This window comes from Zalophus californianus, chromosome 9 (assembly GCF_009762305.2).
Source record: "Zalophus californianus isolate mZalCal1 chromosome 9, mZalCal1.pri.v2, whole genome shotgun sequence".
Classification (NCBI taxonomy): domain Eukaryota; kingdom Metazoa; phylum Chordata; class Mammalia; order Carnivora; family Otariidae; genus Zalophus; species Zalophus californianus.
Genome location: NC_045603.1, coordinates 91,507,031 through 91,530,093, shown reverse-complemented (window position 1 = coordinate 91,530,093; position 23,063 = coordinate 91,507,031). Strand labels below are relative to the sequence as shown.

Sequence of the window (23,063 nt, the reverse complement as noted above, 5' to 3'; positions counted from 1 at the left end):
AAGTTTTCTAGGATCACCTAGCTCCTTCTAAACCTTCTGTGATTTCTGTCTTCAGCAGTTTCAATGAAAAAAAATCTGTAGATTCACGTTGTGAGGTCCAGTGGCATGCTTATGCTGAGGCACGTTTTCCTCACGTTTGGTTTGCCATCCAAATGTTCATTACCTTTTTGAATTTATGTCTTATTAATTTATGTGACTTGTGATTCATATACATATGACTGATCCTAATGGTTTGGGGTAGTAGGAAAGGTAAGTAGATCCACATATGCTAACAATTCAGGTAACCAACAGCACAGAGAGGTAGGTATAACTGAGTGATGTCCAAGAAGAAAGCATTTGAAGAGCAATTCATCTGATTTTGTGTTGTGGTGAGTCATCTAATGAAGGGGGTTTGTTCCACCACACGATGAACCATGCTTGACACGTGCTAGATATTCATCAAGCACTTACTGGATTGAGTCCAATGTCATCTTATGCTTGATGTGACTGAAGAAGTAGGAGCAGAATTGTCATTTTTCTTTCATTTATTTATTTTTTAAATGTATTTTTATTTACTTATTTATTTTAAGTAAGTTCCTCGCCCGGTGTGGAGCCCAACATAGGGCTTGAACTCCCGACCCTGAGATCAAGACCTGAGCTGAGATCAAGAGTTGGACACTTAACCAACCGAGCCACCCAGGCGCCCCACAATTTTTCTTTTATTAAGGGAAAGCTAAAGGACTGCCAGGTAGAATTAGAAATAGAATTTCAGTTTTTGGATCTAGGTGGGACTTTATATTGAGGCATTATATATGAGCGCTAGATTTCTGAGGCTGTTTGACCCTGAGTTATAGTAAAAAAATGGATAAATGTTCAACATGAAAAACCCTTTAAACACTGCAAATCACTTTTCTTTCTGTTACTTTTTTTGACCCTTAGCACAATCCAGAAAGGGATAGGTAAGAATATATTTTACTAAGAAGAGGGTTTTTTTTATCATTATCACAGATAAATGAATGAGAGTTTGGAAATAGGTCTTCAGCCTTGAATTCTATCTTCTTGGGCAAATCTCTTGGGCTCTTGGAACCTCAATTCTGTCTTCTATGAAGGAAGAGGGTTAGGGCAGATGACTTCTATGTCTCTTACGACTCTAACCTGTCTATTTTTTCACCCAGTTCTGCTTCCTCAGCCAGTAAGTTCTTCATGATTTCCTCACTGATATCAAGAAACACACGGACGAAGGAAACCCACAGAGGAGGTTTGTTCGACTCAAGAAGCACTTGTTAAAAACCGACAAGGGTGAAGTGCTGGAGAATGAACCAACTGTTTCCTCTTGTGGCTCCAAGTCTTTATTTTCTGATCAGCATCACCTACTCCCTGACCACCTTACATGGACTTGGGAGAATTTTTTTTTTTTAAGTGGAAATCCAGTAAAAATGTCATTCATTACAGACCTTTTCTGGGAGGCAAAATGGAATTGCAGCCAAAATCAGTGATCTTCACCACCATTCTACTGTCTACCACACAGTTGGTGGATTTCAGGCGGCCATGGACTTCGGTCTTACTGGAGTGCAGGTATGACATGCCCTGTAATTTTTCAGATGACAGGGAAACAGAGATAGGACACTCTTCAGCTGCTTGATTATTTTAAAGGAAGAAATGACAATCTGAAACCATTTCAGCACGCAGATAGAATCACACTATCAGGTTTTAAATTTAGTTCCATTAATTTTACTTGAAAAATACTGTTAACGCCCTAATATTTGCCTCAGCACTGCATCTTAAGAGGCAGTCGTCTAAGGACTGTAGTTAAATAGTTACATCTAATATGAAACAAAGTGTTGATCCTAATTTTTTTTTTTTAAGTGTTTCTGCTGACCACTTATTCAATCTGTGATCTTGGGTATATCCCTGGTCTTCTACCTCAATTAAAAAAATACGAATAATAGTAGACTTGCCTTTCTGAAAGAAGGAGCTAGACTTATTATTTCCTAAAATATAATTGGTCTCATTCTATGTTGAAAGAGGATGTTTCCTTCCGTTATGAAAGGGGAAGCCCCCCACCCCCAACCCTAGGTCTTTGGGCTGCTGTGTTTCCCTCTGGTGGCCAGAGGTGTCCTTGCAGAAACTGGTTTTCATCCCGGATCGCAGGAGTGAATAGTGGCAAAGAGAGTGGGGTGATTCTGATCCTAGATGACTTTCAGGTGATTTAAGACTGTATCAAACAGCTCCATCTGGGGACTGACTTTTCTTCGTTCTTGAATGAGGTCCTGGTCAGCGGTATCCACTTCCTTTTTCATATCCTATCTGGGAATATTCATGTTCAAATTCATTATTGCCTCGCGCAAGAGGGTTGCCTGCCCTTCATAGTTTCTCATAAAAAGTTGAAGATTGTTGTCTTGCCTGCAGCTTTATATGATTTTGCTTTCCAGCAAGTCTACGAAAATGTGTGCCCCAAACTCAGAGTAGAAAAAATATAATAATAAAAAGAATAGCTTGTATATCGAACCTTTACTTGTACCAAGCATCCTATGAAGGACACGTATTATTTACAAAATCCTCACAACAACCCTCTGACATAGGTACTATTTTTACTATCATTTTACAGATGAAGAAACCAATGGTCAGAGAGGTTGAAAGCCTGCTAGATCTGTTTTCCTATATTTCATTTTCATAAATGCCTTTGTGTTTGCAGGTCTCTTACCTTAGCAATATCATATAAGACCGAGATCTTAAACTCCCAATCCATGAATGTAGCATCAGGGTAGGAGATGGTGTCATTTAAAACTTCCTGAACGGCAGAAAAAGAAAGGAAGAAGTTGCAAGGAGGGGTACTGTGGAGAGACAACTACAGGCTAGTAATGATCTTCTAATCACAGGGCCTGGGGCTCAGAAACAAACTGAAAATCCATCGTCCTGATTTTCCTGAATATGTATTTCTTTTCTTTCTTATGAAACATCGGGTGGCTCTCACTGCAATGAAATGAGCAGGAGATACCCCTAGTATCCCAAATCCTGGTTCTTCCACCAGCCAGGGACAAAGGAATGAGCAGACACCTGCCGGAAGCATGGGCTGTCAGCCTGATTCACAGGTGGGTTGTAGGTACTAGCTCACTGAAATTCCACTAGTGTGTTTCAACCAGGAATTGCTGTTCAGGAATCCCTTCCTTAGGCTTATGTTTTATGATCACTTGCATCCATTAGCTTACAGCCCCCTAAGTTTTCTTTACATTTACCAAGTCTTCTGTCAATAAGAGCAAGTTCTTGTATTTTGTGTGAATTGTATCACCTAGAATTTTGAACTCAACATTTTAATACAATGATGGTTCTATCAAGATACAGGTTTTTTTTTAAGATTTTATTTGTTTATTTGACGGAGAGAGACACAGGGAGAGAGGGAACACAAGCAGGGGGAGTGGGAGAGGGAGAAGCAGGCTTCCCACTGAGCAGGGAGCCCAATGCGGGGCTTGACCCCAGGACCCTGGGATCATCACCTGAGCCAAAGGCAGATGCTTAAAGACTGAGCCACCCAGGCACCCCAAGATATAGGGTTTTAGCAAAGTTGGTAACTATTCTTCACAGTAAAACTCGAACAACCTAACAACAGCTTCACTGACCTTTAGTTTTAACTCAGGCACTGCACCAATAATTTCCAAAGAAGGGTCCAAAGTCATTAATCATTTCAGATAAGGCTGAGTTATCTGTGGGTACCAGGCCAGGTTAAGAGAGGGAAATTATGAGCAGACAGATTCTACAGTAATTCTTTCCCTTAGCACCTGACATATTTTATATTTTTATTTATGATCTCTTCTCCCTATGAAAATGTAAACTCTGTGGTAATTTTTGTTCTCTATCTGCAATATCTAAACCAAAGTCTGGCACGTATAGATGGCTCATAAATATTTGATGCATAAATGAGTCAATTGTTCCTAATAAGGTTAGCCAATGTTGTTGTATATTTATAAGATGGGAAGCATATTGTTTTTATTTAGGGAGAGACTGGTTCATTTGTTTCCTTACAAAAGTAGGTCCCAATGGGATTTGCCATGGATTGAAGCCTAAAGGGGTTATGTCAGGGAGAGGCCTATAAAGTTTGCATTGGCACAGGCTTTGCTTTGAGATTCAACACACAAAGGAGTGGTTTCCTGTAGAAGGGTCTGCTGTCTGCTCCCAACAGGAGTAAGCAATACCAGAAGCGGGCCCAGGACCACTCAGATAACAGAGGTTTCCTACCTTGGGGCAGAGAGCCAAAAAACACTACCTAAATGTTGACTGGGCATTTTAGGGATTAAAAGGCCATGTGAAACCCTCTGACTAGGCCCTGTTAATTGGTATTCTAAAGTTTCATCTCACGGAAATCAAATGAATCAGCTTTGGTCTAGCCCTCTTATGAAAAACATTTCTATATATGGTCCCTGACTTACGATGGTTCGACTTACAATTTTTTTTACTTTACAATGGTGTGAAAGTGATATGTATTCAGTAGAGACCATACTTTGAATTTTGAACCTGGATCTTCTTCCGGGCTGGCGATTCATGATGCTGGGCAATGAGCCTCAGACTCCCCAGCCAGCCACTCGATTACAGAGTAAATAACCAATACACTTATAACTATTCTCTGCTCATACAGCCATCCTGTTTTTCATTTTCAGTATAGTGTTCAGTACATTACATGAGATATTCAACCTGTTATCATAAATAGGCTTTGTGTTAGAAGATTATGCCCAACTGTAGGCTAACATAAGTGTTCTGAGCACATTTAAGGTTGGCCAGGCTAAGCTACGCTGTTTGGTAGATTAGATGTATTAAATGCATTTTTGACTTAGGATATTTTCAACTTATGATGGCTTTATAGGGATGTAACCCATTGTAAATCGAGGAAGGGCTGTAATTTTGAAAGACCTGAAATTGTTATTGTTAGGAATGTGTGTTTATTTTATATCAGCATTAATTAAAATGATCATATGCGTTTTCTATGACCTTTTGTTATGATGTGTTATAGTAATATTTTTTCCTTTCATAGAATTAACCATATCTGATTATATTATGCTTTTTACATGTAGCTGGCTTAGAGTTACTAGTATTTTATTTATAATTTTTCCTTCTAATTTCATAAATGTGGTTAGTCTTTAATCATATTTTACTATCAACTTTATGCTAGCCTTGTTGAATGTTAAATGAATTTAGAAGATGTTCATTTTTCATTTAACATTAGGATAGTATTTATGTGGACAATGAGAATTACTTTTTGAAGTTTTAAAGAATTAAGCTGAATCTGGTATTCTCTATAATGGAATTTATAATTTCTTCTATCATTATTGTCCTACTTAAGTTTTTAGTTTTTGAGTCAAACTTTCATGGTTATATTGCTTCTGAAATTTATTTTTCCTTTTTTAAGATTTCATAATTTAATAGTCACGAAGTATTCTTTCACAACTGAAAATATCTTTTCCATAGCCTTATTTTTATTCCCATTTTTGTTTTAAAAATTTTAATTAGAAGAATGAGAGGCTTTTATGGGTTTTTTTTTCCTTCCAAGTTTTTATTTAAATTCCAGTTAGTTAACATACAGTGTAATATTAGTTTCAGGTGTAGAATTTACTTTAAATTTAAAGCATTTTAAAATTCTATCTTTTTAGTAATAATTAAACTTTGTAAATTTCCTTTCCTTAGACCATAGTTATTCTTCTAAATTTTGCATTGAACATTCAACATTTACAACACCCAGTGTTCATCAAAAAAAGTGCCCTCCTCAATCCCCATCACCCATTTAACCCCATCCCCCACCCACCTCCCATCTGGTCACCATCAGTTGGTTCTCTCACCTCAAAGTTTCTTGGTTTTCGTCTTTTTTTTGCCCCCCTCCATGTTCATTTTTGTTTCTTAAATTCCACATATGAGTGAAATCATATGGTATTTGTCTTTCTCTAACTTACTTCACTTAGTGTAATACTCTCTAACTCCATCCATGTTGTTGCAGATGGCAAGATTTCATTCTTTTTTATGGCTCAATAATATTCCATGGTGTGTGTATATATATATATATATATATATATATATATATATATATATATATATATACCACCTCTTATTTATCCATTCATCTGTCGATGGACATTTGAGCTCTTTCCACAATTTGGCTATTGTTGATAATGCTGCCAAACATCAGGGTACATGCATCTCTTCAAATTAGTATTTTTTTTGTATCCTTTGGGTAAATATCTAGTAGTGCAATTGCTGAATCATAGGGTAGTTCTATTTTTAGCTTTTTGAGGAAACTCCATACTGTTTTCCAGAGTAGCCATACCAGCTTGCATTCCCACCAAGAGTGCAAGAGGGTTCCCCTTTCTCCACATCCTCCCCAACACACTGTTGTTTCTTGTGTTGTTAATTTTAGCCATTCTGACAGGTGTGAAGTGATATCTCATTGTAGTTTTGCTTTGTATTTCCCTGATGATGAGTGATGTTGTCTGTTGACCATCTGGATGTCTTCTTTGGAAAAATGTCTATTCATGTCTTCTGCCTATTTTTAAACTGGATTATTTGGTTTTTGGGTGTTGAGTTTTATAAGCTCCTTATAGGTTTTGATACTACCCCTTTATCAGAGATATCATTTGCAAATATCTTCTCCCATTCTGTAGGTTGCCTTTTAGTTTTGCTGCTTGTTTCCTTTGCTGTGCAGAAGCTTTTTATTTTGATGAAGTCCCAATGCTTTATTTTTGCTTTTGTTTCCCTTGCTTCAGGAGACATGTCTATTAAGAAGTTGTTGGGGCCAATGTCAAAGCTTTTATGTTTTATATTAAAAAAAACTCATAGAAGCACTTTAAAATTCTATCTTTTTAGTAATAATTAAACTTTGTAAGTTTCCTTTCCTTAGGCCATAGTTATTCTTCTAAATTTTGCATTGAACAGATTATTCTTTTAAGAGAAAATAGCATTTAGGGCTATTATTTTTTTTTCCTTGAAGCTAGATTTAAGTTTATGCCACACATTTTGAAAGCTACTCTTCTTTCTATAATTGAAGCTTATTTAAAAAAAAAGTCTAAGAGATTAATTTAAAAATTTTATTATTTAAAAATTTTATTGTATTGTGAATATCTGGACCTCTTTGATGTTGCTGCTGCCCCGATTCTTCATATTTTGACTTTGTTGTAGGGAGGACAATGGGGTTATTTTTAAGAAAATTAAGAAACTGGGTCTGAATGTAGCCCAAAGGCAGTGATCACACGTCCTTGTTTGCTTGGACCCAGTTGCAGTTTATATCTGTTGTTCCAACATAATTGCTATAGTACCCCTTTCCTTCTCAAAGTATCCTGATAAATTATATGGTCACCTTACCCAAAGGTATTTAAAAGGCTGAAAGCTCTTGTAACAGATGCCCAGAAAGTGCTCAAGGTGAGGTGCAAATATTTCAATGCTCTTTGATGCAATTATCCTGGATTCCTTTCTGCTCCTGCCCATTTCCCCATTCTAGTCCTGTTTCTGCTTGAAACCTGACTTTGTTTCTTGTATGTAAACGGTTCTCGTGTATGCCTGCCTGCTGAACTACCCAGTGATTTGATATTCCTAGCTTGAAGCTTTGTTCTTCCCAAGAACTTGGTTCAGCCCTGTCTTACTTTCTCTTTCTGCTTTGGACTTGCTCAACCAGAATGCCTGATCACACCTGGCAACTCCTGGGCCATCCTCAATCTCTCCCAAAGGAGAGAAGGGTAGGAATTCAGACTATAGCAGAACCAGGACTTATGGACAAGTCTCCAGTGCTTATTTGGTTAGGGTTGACTATCCAATTTTCTCTTAATGCAAAAGCAAGTAGGTAAGTAAAATAAAATGAATTGAGAGGTAATCACTCACTTTCCCACATCTGTTCTCTGGCTTTTCAAGTCTACACTCCTATTTTTGGCTTGTTTTTTGTTTTTGTTTTGTTTTTGTAAAGATGTAGTAAGACTGGTTGACAAAATCTAAGTGATCTAGTTAGGAAGCATATGGACCTACCACTTTTTCCTGATAATTCTCTGATGTTATTTCACTGGGTAAACATTTAACATTTCTACTAACTATTCTTTCTTCCCATATGGCTGGCCAGTTAGGAAATTGGAAATGATCATAGTTCCTTACCCGGAGGGATCCTCTCTCGCAGTATTCGATCACCCCGAAGATCATGGTATCAAGCTTCACTGTGCCGTAGAACTTGGTGAGGTTGTAATAGTCAATCTGAAGCAACTAAGATAACATGTTTAGTTATAAAGCAAGTCAGCCAGAGAGCAGGGCCACAGTAAAAATTAATATGCTAATAAAACATGCCGTGCTTTAGGTCTTTGGGAAGATGTATTATTCCTGATACATTGGAACGTCAGTACATTCCTCACTGACACTACATGTTCCTCAACAGTTTTTCTTTTATCAGCAAGGAGCCTGGAAGACGAACCTTTGACTACATTCAAATAATATCAGGGCCATTTTCTAGGACATGCTAGTAGATGTCTAAAATTTTTTACACCATCAAACACCACTCTTCAACTTCTGTTGGTAGAATTTTCAACAAAGAAGTAGAGTCTCCCATTTCTTGGTCTGAGGGCTTTTTTTTTGTCTCCATCCCCCATAACATCTGGATCCACCAGGGACTTCAGTGCTCAGGGAAGATGGAGTGAAGCTATTTCTCCTTTAAGGATTTCAAGTAAGAGACACATACCTTGTTCAATTCTATCTTCTGTTTCTCAGTGAAATTGCCGTCGTTGTGCTTGAGATCCTTTAGAATCACTTGCTGCGAAGATCATTTGAATTAAGGAGATAATGTTGTAGCATGACCAGTTCTGTGCATATTATGATAATTTGTTGTGTGTCTATCTTCCCCATACACTGTAAGCTCTTGAGAGCAGTGACACGATTTTATTGATATTTATATCCCGGGTGCCTAGTACCTGGCATAAGCTCAGGTTTGAATGTTTCTTTAAGAATGACTAAATGAAAAGGGAGGGCCCAGGGAGGAAAGAAGATACAAAACCCCCATATGGGATTGTTGTATTCGCCCGGCAGTGAGCCACAATATCATACTAGGGTACTTTGGACAGCTCTGAACTCTTTTATTTCTCCCTTTCCTTCTTATTCTCTACCCCCCTTAAAAATTCTGTTTGTCCTTCAATTTGTCCAGGCTTGTGAGTTTTGTAACCCTTGAAGCAGAGCCCTGCCCATCCCTGTGAAAAGCTCCAGGAACAGCCCTTGGAGGCAGCCTGCACCATTGCATGGTCCACATCAGGAGCCAGGGCAAGGATGAGCAGAAGGCCTGGAACACGGCCCGACTGAGAGTTCAGAGAAGCAGAGGAGACTAGTCACCTTTTTGTCGTATTTGCACTGTCGGAGTCTCTGAATTGTATCTCGTCTCTTGTCATCATCGATCTGGCACAAAAAAAGGCTAATTATTATAGACACTTCATATCTTGTCACATCTACTGTGAAGGCAGAGAGGGTCTGCCAGGTGGGTGTATCTGTTGGTTCACAGCACGCTGGGAAGGCTTCTGGCAAAACTGACAATTGCCTTGTGTTTCCCTGTCACTACTCATCTTCCCTCCCCACCAGGGTCTTCTTTCCAGATATCTACCTCTCATCCTTACCTCTGGGTCTTCCTCCCTCTTCCTCCCTTCTTAAGAAGGCCTGTCAGCCAGGGATTTCCTTTGCTTCCTTCTCTCCTGGTCCATTCTGCTGGGAATCATTGTCTGTAGCTAGAGACAGGTGCTCCTAGGGGAGCCTGTTGTGACTTGAGTTGCAAACTCACACCTCAGGGTTCAAGTGAGGACACTGGGCAGGGTGCCTAAGGGGGGCAGCCCCATCAGCTCTGGGTTCAGCGGAGAGTTACCAGATCATCAGATCTGTCAAAAGAAGCTGGTAATATGGATTTTCCTATGCCATTCCAAAATTTTTGTATTTGGCAATTAATTTTAGAAGATGTTAAATATTAAATGAAACCACACACACACACACACACACACACACACACACACACACACACACACCTGCAGGCTAGATATGGCTCTTGGTCTGTCAGACTTCTGGTCGCCTTGAGATTGAGAAATAGTGCATCTTTTAATTTGGTTCTCACAGAAACCTGTGATGTATTATGATATTGGTTAAAACTTACCTCGTAGGACCTTTTGAAATGTGAGCAAAATAAACTCTATCAAATTCCAAGCATGATGCCTGGCACAATGCAGATTAACAAATGTCAGATGTCTTCTCTTCCTCTTCTCATTTTACTAATGGGCCACATACGGGTTAAATGACACTAAGTGTCACACATGGGCATGCCAAAATCTGAGCTTGCTGCCTTGTCTCTTTCTTTTTTCTGAGCCCTCGATTAGTTCATTTAAACTATTTGAACCTCAGTATTTCATCTGGGAAATTCTAATTGACAGGGGTCCTGGGCATCAAATGCAATAAAGTTTGTGAAATTTTCTTGCAAATTTGAGTCCTTTATCCTCAAACGAGTTATCTTCATCTTTTTCATCATTTTCATCTGTTACTCATCCCTTTGAACTTCCTGACTTCTCTCCTTGTCTGCTTTGGTTTTCTGCCACTTTCTGTCCTCACACAGGGATGTACTCTTTCTCATCCCATCCCGTGGTCTTATTTCCTTATCTCTGCCTTCAGCGCATATGCACATCCGGGACTTGAACCATTTCCTGTCTGGTGTTGCGGCATTTCCACCTCTGGCTGACTTTGGCTGACCTCCTTGGGCTTTCTCCCTGCTCCACCTGACTCACAGTGCTGGAAGACCTCTCTTGACAGTTAGTCCTTGGCCACCTGCTTCCCAGCCTGCCTGAAACTCTGTGTGACTGTGACCCTCCATGCCTCGAATCACCTCTCTGGTCCCTCTCTTAAACTTACTGTCCCAAAGACTTAGTCTAGCCAGGTGACTGGCTAATCTGATGGATTCATGCATAAAAATTGTGTAATGTCTGATGAGGGATGGAAGGGTTATATTTCTAGAAATATCTACATTTGAAGAAAACAGAGACACAGTATTTTAGGATTCATCAAAAAGAACAAATATGAAATGTGGGGTTTGAGGCAGTGGGGGAGGCTTGTGAGGAGTGGAGGCATGGCTGGATGTGCGCAGAGGTGGGCCACGTGGGAGCCCATCCTGGTGTCATACCAGAGGTGGAGGAGCACTCACTCCTTCTAGAGGTCTCCTCCCCTCTTCCTGGGGTACTGTCAATTAGTCATTTAGGTCCAAAAATTCTCTCTTGGGAAGTCCGATAGTCTTACGGTCATTTGCACCTTTCCATGAATTACCGCAAGATGGATTTTATCCTGATGCTTGCCTGAGATAGAGTGGTCTTTGCAAATAGAAGTCTTATGTGTAAGGTTCCCAGTGCAACAGGAGGGTCAGTCAGAGCAGGAGCATTACTGGAGGCAAGGGAGATCTAGTCCTTGTAGAGCGTGAGGGGATCCTAGCTCTTAGAGCACGACATGCAGGAATTGGACACACCTGACCCAGCTGCAATTTTACTTTTGCTGGTTTTAGGCAGGGAGGCATCTCAAGTCACACTATCCTATCGACTTGGCCCTAGGCTGAGGAACCCCACCATGCCCTTCATGTGGAGGTTCTGGGTCTCCTTCTTCTCTTAGTGTGCTTTGGTCTAAAAACTCTGTAAGAATATGGTGAATGGTAGGTTTTAGGATCTTAGACTTCACAGTCAGACAGACTAGGTTCAAACTGTGACCATGTTCCTCAGGTTCTAGCCTTGTTACCTCCCAGGGCTCGTCGGGGGAAGATGAAATGGGTCAATGCCCCTGGCACGGGAGAAGTGCTCAGTAAGTGTCTGTCAACTCTTATTATTTGCGGTAATCCTACTCATTAGCTGTGCGTGACCCTGCACTGTTTCCTAACCCCACATCCTTTGGTTTCCTCATCAGCAAAGTTATGATAAAGTTTAACTCGTGGCAAGTTTAACTTGTGGCAAGCACTGCAGATGAGATGATTGGGCTGGAGCCCACTGGCTGTGCCCAAGGGGAGTGATTATTCCTGGCCGCCGTGATGTGTCCTAGCAGAGGGAGAATGCAGGCAAATGTCAACAGAGGCCTCTTTCTTCAGCAATGAGCAAGATAAGCATACATTCTTAGCATGGGCCGAGTAGTAGCCAAGGCTTAGGGGGGCTCAAATGCTCTACTTATTTCTACATTGCTTCCATGACAAATGCACACCATATGCATTTCCCTTCTGGGTCAGAGGCAAAGAATGAGTAACACACCAAATCTCAGCTTCCACTGAAGTGTTCATTGGATCAACCAGCTGACATTTAGGACACTGGAGGATCAATGGAAAGATGGGAAGCTGAGAATCAGAAAATGTCCAAGTCTTAGATTCTCAAGCAGAGGATCCCTACTTGGCCCATTTCTTACCGTGCTACCAGCCTTGTCAAATACCTGGCAAGTTGCACCAGCCCTAGCATTCTTCAACAGGTGAGGTTCATCTTACCTTCAGGCTAATATGGTTGGTCTCATTGGTGTCCAGAGGAAAAATATTTTCAGGAGGAATGTGGGACCATTTTTTCTGACGAAGTTCATATTCTTTTTTATATTTTCTGTGAAAGGAATAGAACCAGTCAGTAGGTTTTTATTAACATTCATGTCATTTAGCTTCTGAACACTAAGAGAAATTTAGAACGCTGACATTCTTAGGTAGATATGTGGCGAGAGATGTTAGCCCAGTGGTGTGATTCCATGTTCCCCAAACTGGTGAATGCTGGCCATTAGGTCAGCTGTAACGATTTCTGATGGTGGTTTAACTTTTTCTTTCTTTCTTTTCTTCCCTTCTTTCTTTCCATATCATTTTCTCAGGTCCTTCACTAAGGCAGCCCTTCGCTATTATAAAGAATCTGAACTGATGACATGGGAAGAGTAAGGAAAAAACAGAAACAATTCAAAACTGGTAAGCTTGGAAAGCAAATATGTTAATTTTTAAGCCACCAGAGAATACACCAGATTCCTAAACAAGCCAGTTCTTCTTCTTCTTTCTTTTTAAAAGATTTTATTTATTTATTTGACAGAGAGAGACACGTCGAGAGAGTGAACACAAGTAGGGGGAGTGGGAGAGGGAGAAGCAGGCTTCCCGCGGAGCAGAGAGCCCAATGTGGGGCTCGATCCCAGGACCCCGGGATCATGACCTGAGCCGAAGGCAGATGCTTAACGACTGAGCCACCCAGGTGCCCCAAAAGCCAGTTCTTCTTATGCATTTGTGCCTTTAAGAATATGTGTATAAAGAAAATAGAAAAGCATAGAGAAAATGTAACATGTATTTCAACATTCAAAATGTCAATTTTTTAAGTGTTTCCCCCAGATAGTACAGATAAAGCAGAATCCTTGGGTTATAGGAAACACTTACAACTTTACAGATATTGTCAAATTATTTCCCAGAGTGGTTATACTACTTACACCTTCCCAACATGAGAATTCCCATTTCTTCCGGATTCTTAACATTTGGTATTCTTAGAAATATTTTCCTACTTGAGATCATAAAGTCCTTTTCTATTAATTTCCTCTAAGTTTTGAAGTTTGAATTTCACATTTAAGTCTTTATTCCATTTATAATCCATATGGAATGAACTCTATATTTGTGTATGGTTTCAGGTAGGATTTTAATTTCATTTTTTCCATGTTGCAAGCCTACCATGCCATCATTTTGCAACTGACTTGTAATGTCACCTCTAGCATATTCCAAATTCTCGTGCTTGCTGTGTCTGGTTCTAGAATCTGAATTTTTCCATTGACCTATTTGTCCTTGAGTTTATCTTTGCTTGTGGTTATTTGACAAACTTCTACTCACCTTCTTAGGTCATTCATGATGCCTTTCTTACTGGATTCTAAGCAGAAATGACTATTTTCTTCCTATGCTTCCATCTAACTCTGAGTATTCCTCTATTAAATACATATAAAATAGCATATTATTGACCAATGATTATCCTAGGACCTGGGGCAAAGAAGGCTTTGTAGCCTTAAAGGCTCTCACCTCTGCATTCGAAGAGACTCTTGGGACCCTACAGAGCCACGTGCCATTCATATTGAATCAGAAGATGCCATAAATCATTCACTATTTTCCTTATATAGGCAGTTGTAATAGAAAACTATAAGAATAACATCTGTCTACCAGATCTCCTTGTGGACACACCATTGCTCCAGCCAGACAGGACACACCTGTTTCCGCCTGTTTCCATCTGTTACTGTCTTTTACCTTGTGATTCCCCCTGATCTTAAGCTGACACTCATTTGGACTCGGTTCCTGAAGGGCATTAGCCACATCTGTGACCTTGCTATTGACTGGCTTTATTCTCCTCAAATTTTGGTTTCTGGCTATCTTCAACTAAATGGCCATCATACACTGTATATGTGTATATACAGCTCAAATTTGGGTTAATGCAGAGTTACAGGAGTCAAGTTCTGCCTTCAGACTGAACAGAACATTCTACTTCCTTTCCTGGAGAAACCTTTAACTGACATACAACAGACTGGATTCTCTCATGAGAAAGTACAGTGCCACACTGATAAAAGCACGTGATACGAAGAGAAAAGTTGTTCTCTGGTTCAGCTGGGAAATAAGGGTGATCCTGACAATATAATAGGATGGAAAGTTTTATGTGTTTAACATACACAGATTAGCATAGTGTGGTATTCACTCATTCATTTATATATTCAACAAATATTTCTGAGCATACAGTATGCCTCTAACACTGTGCGGGGCACTTCATCTGTGCAAATTGAGTAGAACAACCATGGAACTGATGGTCAGAAGGCTTGAGTGCTAGTTTTGGCCCTACAACTATCTGGTGTTGTGACTCCAGACAAGCCATTTGGTTTTCTGGGTCTCTTTCCCCATGCTAAAATGGGAGGTGTGAAGTAGATGATTTCTGAAGACTCTTCCAGCCTGAACACTATATAATATAGAGATTGAAATGTCCCACAAAATACCAATAAAACAGCAGAAGAGCTGTTTCTGTCTATAGGATGCCTATTATATGGCAGTCACTATCCACACTTTATATCAAGTTCTCACAACAGTTCAGATGAGGATACTGAAGTTAAGTAACCTGTAATAACACACTAAAGCCCGCACAACTATTAAGTCACAGAACTGAGATAGATATGAGTTCAGGTGTCTCTAACTGATCCATTCAATACTATTCTGCCCTCGATGTAGTCTTTGATGCAAAATGCCTTCATGATCTTAGATCTGTCTAGACACCTTCTTGTCGATATATATTATCATTGATGACATCAGACTTCTCCCTCTCCCCTCCCCCGCTCTTTGCATGATGAGCACAGCGAGACAAAGGGGGTGGTAGGTACCTCAGCACCAGAAAAGCAATGAGCAGGAGCAGAACCACAGCTCCTGTGAGGGTGAAGACTGCAATCAACAGGACTTGAGGGCCTGTGGCAGAAAAGACAGTGAAAAATGCATTAGTAAGGATCTTTGAAAAGAGAATAAAATCATTTCAAAGATTCTAGTTGTATAATCTCATCTGAAGGAGGGAAAAGGAGAGACGTTTAAAAAAAAACTTTTATCTTTTATTCATCTCTTCATTGGTAATATAGGTCCTGTATTTGTGGTCTCTGAGGAAAACTACCTGGAATGTGCCAGGGGAAGTGGTTTAATTTCAGTGGTCCTTATAGACTGCATACTGCATTTCACTGGGAATCACCAAATGTCAGAAAAACATAAAATAGTGTCCAGTATGCAAATAATTTTGGTGGGAAACCCACCTGATGTCCTTGAAACCAATATACCTAAGGAGGATTCACAAAGGAAGAAAGTCAACTATTTTTTTAAAAGATTTTATTTATTTATTTATTTATTTATTTATTTATTTATTTATTTATTTAAGAGAGAGAAAGAGAAAGAGAGAGACCGTGCAAACGGGGGTAGGGAGAAAGACAAGCAGTCTCCACTTGCTGAGAGTAGAGCCTGACCTGGGGCTTGATCTCAAAACACTGAACCATGACCTGAGCCGAAATCAAGAGTCAGACGCTTAACCAACTGAGCCACCCAGGGCCCCAGAGTCAACTATTTTTTAATACCAGGCACAATCAGAGGAAAAGCCAGTCGTTTTGGAATATTAAATGACAGTGTTGCCTGCTGGTTCTTCCCAAGTGCTACAAAGTCATTGATGGAAGTCAGTGAAGGATGTAAGTGATTTTATTTATTAGAGCACAAGTGTGTAGGTGGAGTTGTAAAGATGAAGCAATTTAAAAGACTGACAGAAGGGTAAGTGGAATTCAGGAAAATGTAGATCCAACCCAAGGAAGCTTTGAAACAGAAACTGAATATGCAGAGGAACAGGCCTCGACTGAGAAGGACAACAACAATAGTAAAACTGTACAAGAAAGTCATGTTTTGTATATGCCACAATGGATTCTGATTAGAATAGGAAGTTGGTGAGTTCAAGAAGGAAAAATGGAATGGATTCTAAGCAATAGAGTACTATTTTGCTTTATATAAATAATAATGATGAAAATGTTACTAATTTTCAACTTATAGAATCAACTTATAGGTAAATGACAGAGGGTTTATATGACTGCCAAATAAATATTATCAGCTATGACAAATTAAAGAAAAATACAGAGAATCTGGGAGGTAGGAAGGAGGTAGTAGGAAACATCTTCATCTTACCAAGTTGGGAAGCAAGAAGTTTTTATTTTTTGTTTTCTTTTGTTTTTTTAAGATTTTATTTATTTATTTGAGAGAGAGAGAACGAGTGGAGGGAGAGGGAGAATCAGACTCCCCACTGAGCAGGGAGCCCAACATGGGGCTCCATGCCAGAATTCCGGGATCATAACCTGAGCCGAAGAAAGATGCTTGACTGAATGAGCCACCCAGGCGTTCCATGAAGTTTTTTATATAGTTGGTAGAGAACAGTACTAGAAGCTTATGCATATCAATTAAAATTACAAAGGCACCCAATAAATGTATTGACAAAAAGATATAACTAATTTGAGAAAAGGTTAGAAAAAAGTAGGGCTAGTGAAGATGAACTAAATCTTTTATCAATACAAGAAATAAACAGATAACATCCAAAGCTTATGAATCAAGAAATATATGCATATTATTTAGAAATATGCAACAAACTAAAGGGAGAAGTGACTGAGAGACCAGAGCTGACAGAGGAGGGGCCAGGCATACTCACGTTCCATTATGAATATTTTTACTATTGGATTTTAACATCACATGCACGAATTTTCTTCACTAAAAATGTCTCCATGCTTTCTATAAGGGGTGATTTGAAGGGTTTATGCTTTGCTAACATAGGACTTTACCTCTGCTTATCTTGTTTCCTGCTAAGGGAAATTTTTAACAATGAAAATGTGAGCTCTGGATTTCTGTTCTCATCAGGGCAGAAACAGATTAGTATCTTGGATTTGGATGGGCATATCTGACGGTGTGAATTCTGTTTATTACTGTGATCATCACTCCTATCACCCCGCCATTGCCATTACCACCACTCTCAGAATCGGTATGAGAAATATAATTCACTCATCAACGATTCTACTCATCAGTCTACTGAAATGACACATCCCCTAGACTAGAGCACGAACTGGAGGGACTAGGGGGACTTCTGTCTGCTGGGTCCTCCCCATCTCAATTCCTGTCTACCCCCCACAGCACGAACATCTCACTGCGCTAAATATACTTATGATATTTATTTTAAAGATTTTATTTATTTATTTGACAGAGAGAGAGCGAGCACAAGCAGGGGGAGCGGCAGGCGGAGGCAGAGGGAGAAGTAAGCTCCCCGCTGAGCAGGGAGCCCGACGCGGGCCTCGATCCCAGGACCCAGGATCATGACCTGAGCCGAAGGCAGTCGCTTAACCAACTGAGCCACACAGTCGCCCCATACTTATGATATTTAAATATGCTGTATACTATTTAAATATAGAGGTGGTTAATTCAACATAGTTTTCAGTTTTGCTTGAGTTATCAAGTCACAGTATTATATTAGTTCAAAGGTGAAGCTTCTGCTAACTTCTGGTGGCTGCTGTGGTTATCACAGTCTAATTAGATTCACAGCGATGGTGGAATGAGTTTATAACCCTAGGTCATATGGTATGATAGTTGGAAAAGAATCTTGGAATCAGTTAACAAATCTCCTCATCTGAAGAAGGAAGAAAGTCACACTTAGAAAAGTAAATTGACTAAAATTAACACAGTGTGGATAAGTGCTGAGTAGAAACGGATTTATAGTTATCTCATTTTCCCTCCTTTCTTCCTTCATCCCTTCCAAGGTACTTTGTTGGGCAGAGGTGAATAAAGAATAGACCCAAAACCACAATGAGATACCACCTCACACCCGTCAGAATGGCTAAAATTCACAAGGCAGGAAACAACAGATGTTGGTGAGGATGCGGAGAAAGAGGAGCCCTCCTACACTGTTGGTGGGAATGCAAGCTGGTACAGCCACTCTGGAAAACAGTACGAAGGTTCAAGAAGTTAAAAATAGAGCTACCCTATAACCCAGCAATTGTACTACTAGATATTTACCCTAAAGATACAAATTTAGTGATCTGAAGGGGCACCTGCACCCCTACATAGCAGCAATGTCCACAATAGCCAAACTATGGAAAGAACCAAGGTGTCCATCGACAGATGAATGGATGAAGAAGATGTGGTATATATATATATATATATAAAATGGAATATTACTCAGCAATCAAAAAGGGTGAAATCTTACCATTTACATCGATGTGGACGGAACTGGAGGGTATTATGCTGAGTGAAATAAGTCAGTCAGAGAAAGACAATTGTTATATGGTTTCCCTCATACGTGGAATGTAATGAACAGTGGAGAGGATCATTGGGGAAGGGAGGGAAAACTGAACAGAAAGAAATCAGAGAGGGAGACAAACCATGAGAGACTCTTAACTATAGGAAACAAACAGGGTTGTTGGGGGGGAGGTGGTGGGGGATGGGGTAACTGGACGATGGCATTAAAGAGGGCATGTGATGTGATGAGCCCTGGGTGTTATATGCAACTGGTGAATCATTGAACTCTACATCTGAAACTAATGATGTAGTATATGTTGGCTAAGTGAATTTAAATAATAAAAAAAAAAGAATAGACCCTACACTTAAACAGTGTATGGTTTTAAAAAAATGCGTAAACATATAAGTATCAAATAAATTCTAAGCTAGAATTGGGTGGGATGTAGGCAAGATCAATAGCCTCCTGGGAGGCTAAGAAAAGCTTAGAAAAATGAAATTCAAGTTAAATGTTGAAGATGAGTCGCTGTTTACCAGTCATATGGGGGAGTGACACATTTTAATCAGAGGTAGTAGCATTACTAAGGACACAGGGGCATGAAGTTGCAAGACCCCCCTCCTTTTTTTTTTTTTTAAGGAAGTAGGTGGAAATTGAGGAAATGGGGAAGGGTTTTTAAGTAAGAAGAAAGATAAGGCTGGAGAAGTAGGAAGATCATGGACATTTTGTGCTATAATAAGTCATTTGGACTTCATGGATAAAGGGGAGCTGCCAATTGAGTGTTAGCAATAGTGTGACAATATGACTAGATCCATGCTTTCATTCTGGTGGCAAAGTTGGTTGGACTGGAGGTGGGCAGGAAGCAGGACTGAAGCAGGAAGTCAGGTGGATGTCATTGTAACCCAGGAGGCAGATGATGATGGCATGGATGAGGAACAGGAACACATGTGCATTGTCCATTGCTGTGTTCCAGGTGCTGAGAACAGTGCCTGGTGCTAGCAAATCTTTGTAGAATGAATGAAATGACAGTGATGGTGTTATCTCCAGATGAGACATTCTGTTACTTAGGGGGCAGCGGTGTACCCAGATAAAAGACCAGATGAATATCTGATTTGTATACTATTTGAAAGATTGAGTTACTTTATTTATAAAGATTAAAATTAAACGTAGGAACAGTTGAGTAATGAAAAGCTCTGGCTAACTGAATTTTCCGGTTAAATGAGGATGAAGTGAAGTTGCTCAGAATGATACAATGTCCCTGTAATAAGAATAATACAACATGAATATTTAATGTGATCTCTTTTAGGTAAATAATGAGAGCTCTCTCAAAAATTACTTTTTGAAGCATGCCTGGGTGTCTGCCTTCGGCTCAGGTGATCCCAGGGTCCTGAGATTGAGCCCCACTTCGGGTTCCTTGCTCAGTGAGGAGTCTGCTTCTCCCTCTCCCCTACCCCACTTGTGCTCTCTCTCGCTCAAATAAATACATAAAATCATTTAAAAATTGCTTTTTTAGAAGTTGAGCATTTTACAAAGAACAGATCTTTCTATTGAATAAAAAAACCTACAAACTCTTAAAGAAATATATTAAAAATACAAACTAACATTGTCACTATAATTAAGGGAAAAGAAAAAATAATTGTAATTCAAAAAGTTACAAAAGAAAGAAGTAGAAAGTTGCAGAAATCCACAAGAAAAGAGATATATTTCAAAGGTAAGTTTGGTTTAAACCTACAAAGCTTGCAGATGGTTCTAGAGATAATTAAAAAAGTGTCTGCCTTCAGCTCAAGTCATGATCCCAGGGTCCTCAGATTGAGCCCCATTTTGGGCTCCCTGCTCAGTGAGGAGTCTGCTTCTCCCTCTCCCTTCCCCCACTTGTGCTCTCTCTCTCTAGCTCAAATAAATACATAAAATCATTTAAAAATTGCTTAATTAAAAAAAAGCTTGCTAATGAAAAGGAATCAACTTTAAAAAAGCAATGATAGAATTGCTTTTCTTTTTCAAGACTGCTTTGGATATTGGGGGTCTTTTGTGGTTCCATACAAATTTTAAGATTGTTTGGTCTAGCTCTGTGGAAAATGCTACTCGTATTTTGATAGGGATTGCATTAAATGTGTAGATTGCTTTGGCTAATATAGAAATTTTAACAATATTTGTTCTTCCAATACATGAGCATGGAATGTCTTTCCATTTCTTTGTGTCATCTTCACTTTCTTTCATCAGTATTTTATAGTTTACAGAGTACAGGTCTTTCACCTCTTTGGTTAGGTTTATTCCTAGGTATTTTATTATTTGGGGTAGGATTAAAGACCTAAAGATGAGATCTGGAACCACAAAAATCCTTGAAGAGAGCACAGGCAGTAACTTCTTTGACATCAGTCATAGTAACTTCTTTCTAGATATGTCTCCTCCGGCAAGGGAAACAAAAGCAAAAATAAACTATTGGGACTACATCAAAATTAAAAACCTTCTGCACAGCGAAGGAAACAATCAATACAACTAAGAGGCAATCTCCAGAATGGGAGAAGATATTTGTCAATGACATATCTAATAAAAGGTTAGTATCCAAAATATATTGAGAACTTATAAAACACTGAAAAAACAATTAATCCAGTTAAACATGGGCAGAAGACACGAATAGATATTTCTCCGTAGAAAACATATAGATGACCAAGAGACACATGAAAAGATGCTATAATAATCACTTATCATCAGGGAAATGCAAGCCAAAACTACAGGAGATACCACCTCACACCTGTCAGAATGACTAAAATCCACAACACAAGAAACAAGCGTTGGCGAGGATGCGGAGAAAGGGGAACACTGACACACTGTTGGTGGGAATGCAAATCGGTGCAGCCATTCTGGAAAACAGTATGGAGGTGCCTCAAAAAGTTAAAAATAGAAATACCCTATGATCCAGCAATCGCACTACTGGGTATTTACCCAAAGAATACAAGAACACTAATTCAAAGGGATACATGCACCCCGATGTTTATAGCAGCATTATTTACAATAGCCAAGATATGGAAGCAGCCCAAGTGTCCATCGATTGAAGACTGGATAAAGAAGATGTGATATATATATATATATATAATATTTATATTTATATATATTTATATATGTCACATCTTTATATATTTAATGGAATATTATTCAGCCATAGAAAAGAATGAAATGTTGCCATTTGCAATGACATGGATGGAGCTAGAGAATATAATGCTAAGGGAAATAAGTTAGAGAAAAACAAATACCATATGATTTCGCTCATATGTGGAATTTAAGAAACAAAATGAACAAGCCAAGGGGAAAAATAAGAGAGAAAAAGAGAGAGAGAGAGAGAGAGAAAGCAAGAAACAAACTCTTAATTATAGAGAACAATCTGATGGTTGCCAGAGGGGAGGAAGGTAGGGGGATGGGTGAAATAGGTGACGGGGAGTAAGGAGGGCACTTGCTGTGATAAGCACAGGGGCATGTATGGAAGTGTTGAATCACTATATTGCACACCTCAAACTAATATAACATTGTATGTTAACTAACTGGAATTAAAATAAAAACTTAAAAAATGATAGCAGTAAATCTGAAATCAGCTCAGGATAGCTTATTGTTTAGAAGAATGGGAACCTCACTTCCCACTTCCCTCTTTGCTTCTTTGCTTTAGTCAACTGCTCATGGCTCCTGAATAAAAATACAGGAGTCATTTTTAACCATATGTGACTCATTGAACACAAGAGGACTGAAAACCTAGCAAGTGCATCCAACACATTAACAGAAGGAAGTGCATCAAACCAGAACTTTTCTCTTTAAGTCATATCAACCTCAGTTTCTGGCTATAGACCAGGGCTGGGAGAGAAATATTTCTAGTTTATTTTTTAATATTTAAAAGTGGTAAATTAATACAGAGTCATTATGGAAAAATTTGGAAAATTAGGAAAAGCATAAAATAACAAAAAAATAAAATAAAAGCCCAACCAACCAAACAAAAAAAAACCACTCCTAGGATCCTATTACTCAGAAGCTACCACTGTTAACATTTTAGCATATTTCTTTACAATCTATTTCTAACATTGTTTTACAAAGTTAGAATCTCATTAAATAAAAAAGTTGTTTATTTTCCTGTTAATTTACCTTATAAGTTTTCCTATGTCATTTAAAATTCTTTGTAAATAATTATTTTAATTGGCTTATGATGCTCCATTTACAGATGTATCATCATTTGCTAAATCATTTTATTAGTATCGCCTTTACATTTTTTTTTTTGCATCTTTGGGCATAAATGTTTGTCCAAATTTAGACTTCTTTCTCTAGAAATAGATTAGTAACGTGAAATTACTTACTATTCATTGT

At 39.0% G+C, this 23,063-nt stretch overlaps 1 protein-coding gene across 4 annotated transcripts in view; it reads right to left on the bottom strand.

Annotated features, from left to right (window-relative positions):
- Nucleotides 1-23,063, bottom strand: part of GUCY2C (guanylate cyclase 2C) — a 72,072-nt gene that overhangs the window by 21,271 nt on the left and 27,738 nt on the right. For all 4 annotated transcript variants that reach the window (XM_027591714.1, XM_027591718.1, XM_027591716.1 and 1 more), the window contains 7 exons: nucleotides 15,316-15,397; nucleotides 12,452-12,557; nucleotides 9,310-9,372; nucleotides 8,669-8,740; nucleotides 8,095-8,199; nucleotides 2,684-2,770; nucleotides 1,434-1,566 (listed from right to left, as the gene is read on the bottom strand). In XM_027591714.1, coding sequence (XP_027447515.1) covers nucleotides 1,434-1,566; nucleotides 2,684-2,770; nucleotides 8,095-8,199; nucleotides 8,669-8,740; nucleotides 9,310-9,372; nucleotides 12,452-12,557; nucleotides 15,316-15,397 — 648 coding nt within the window. The remainder of the gene's footprint in view (nucleotides 1-1,433; nucleotides 1,567-2,683; nucleotides 2,771-8,094; nucleotides 8,200-8,668; nucleotides 8,741-9,309; nucleotides 9,373-12,451; nucleotides 12,558-15,315; nucleotides 15,398-23,063) is intronic.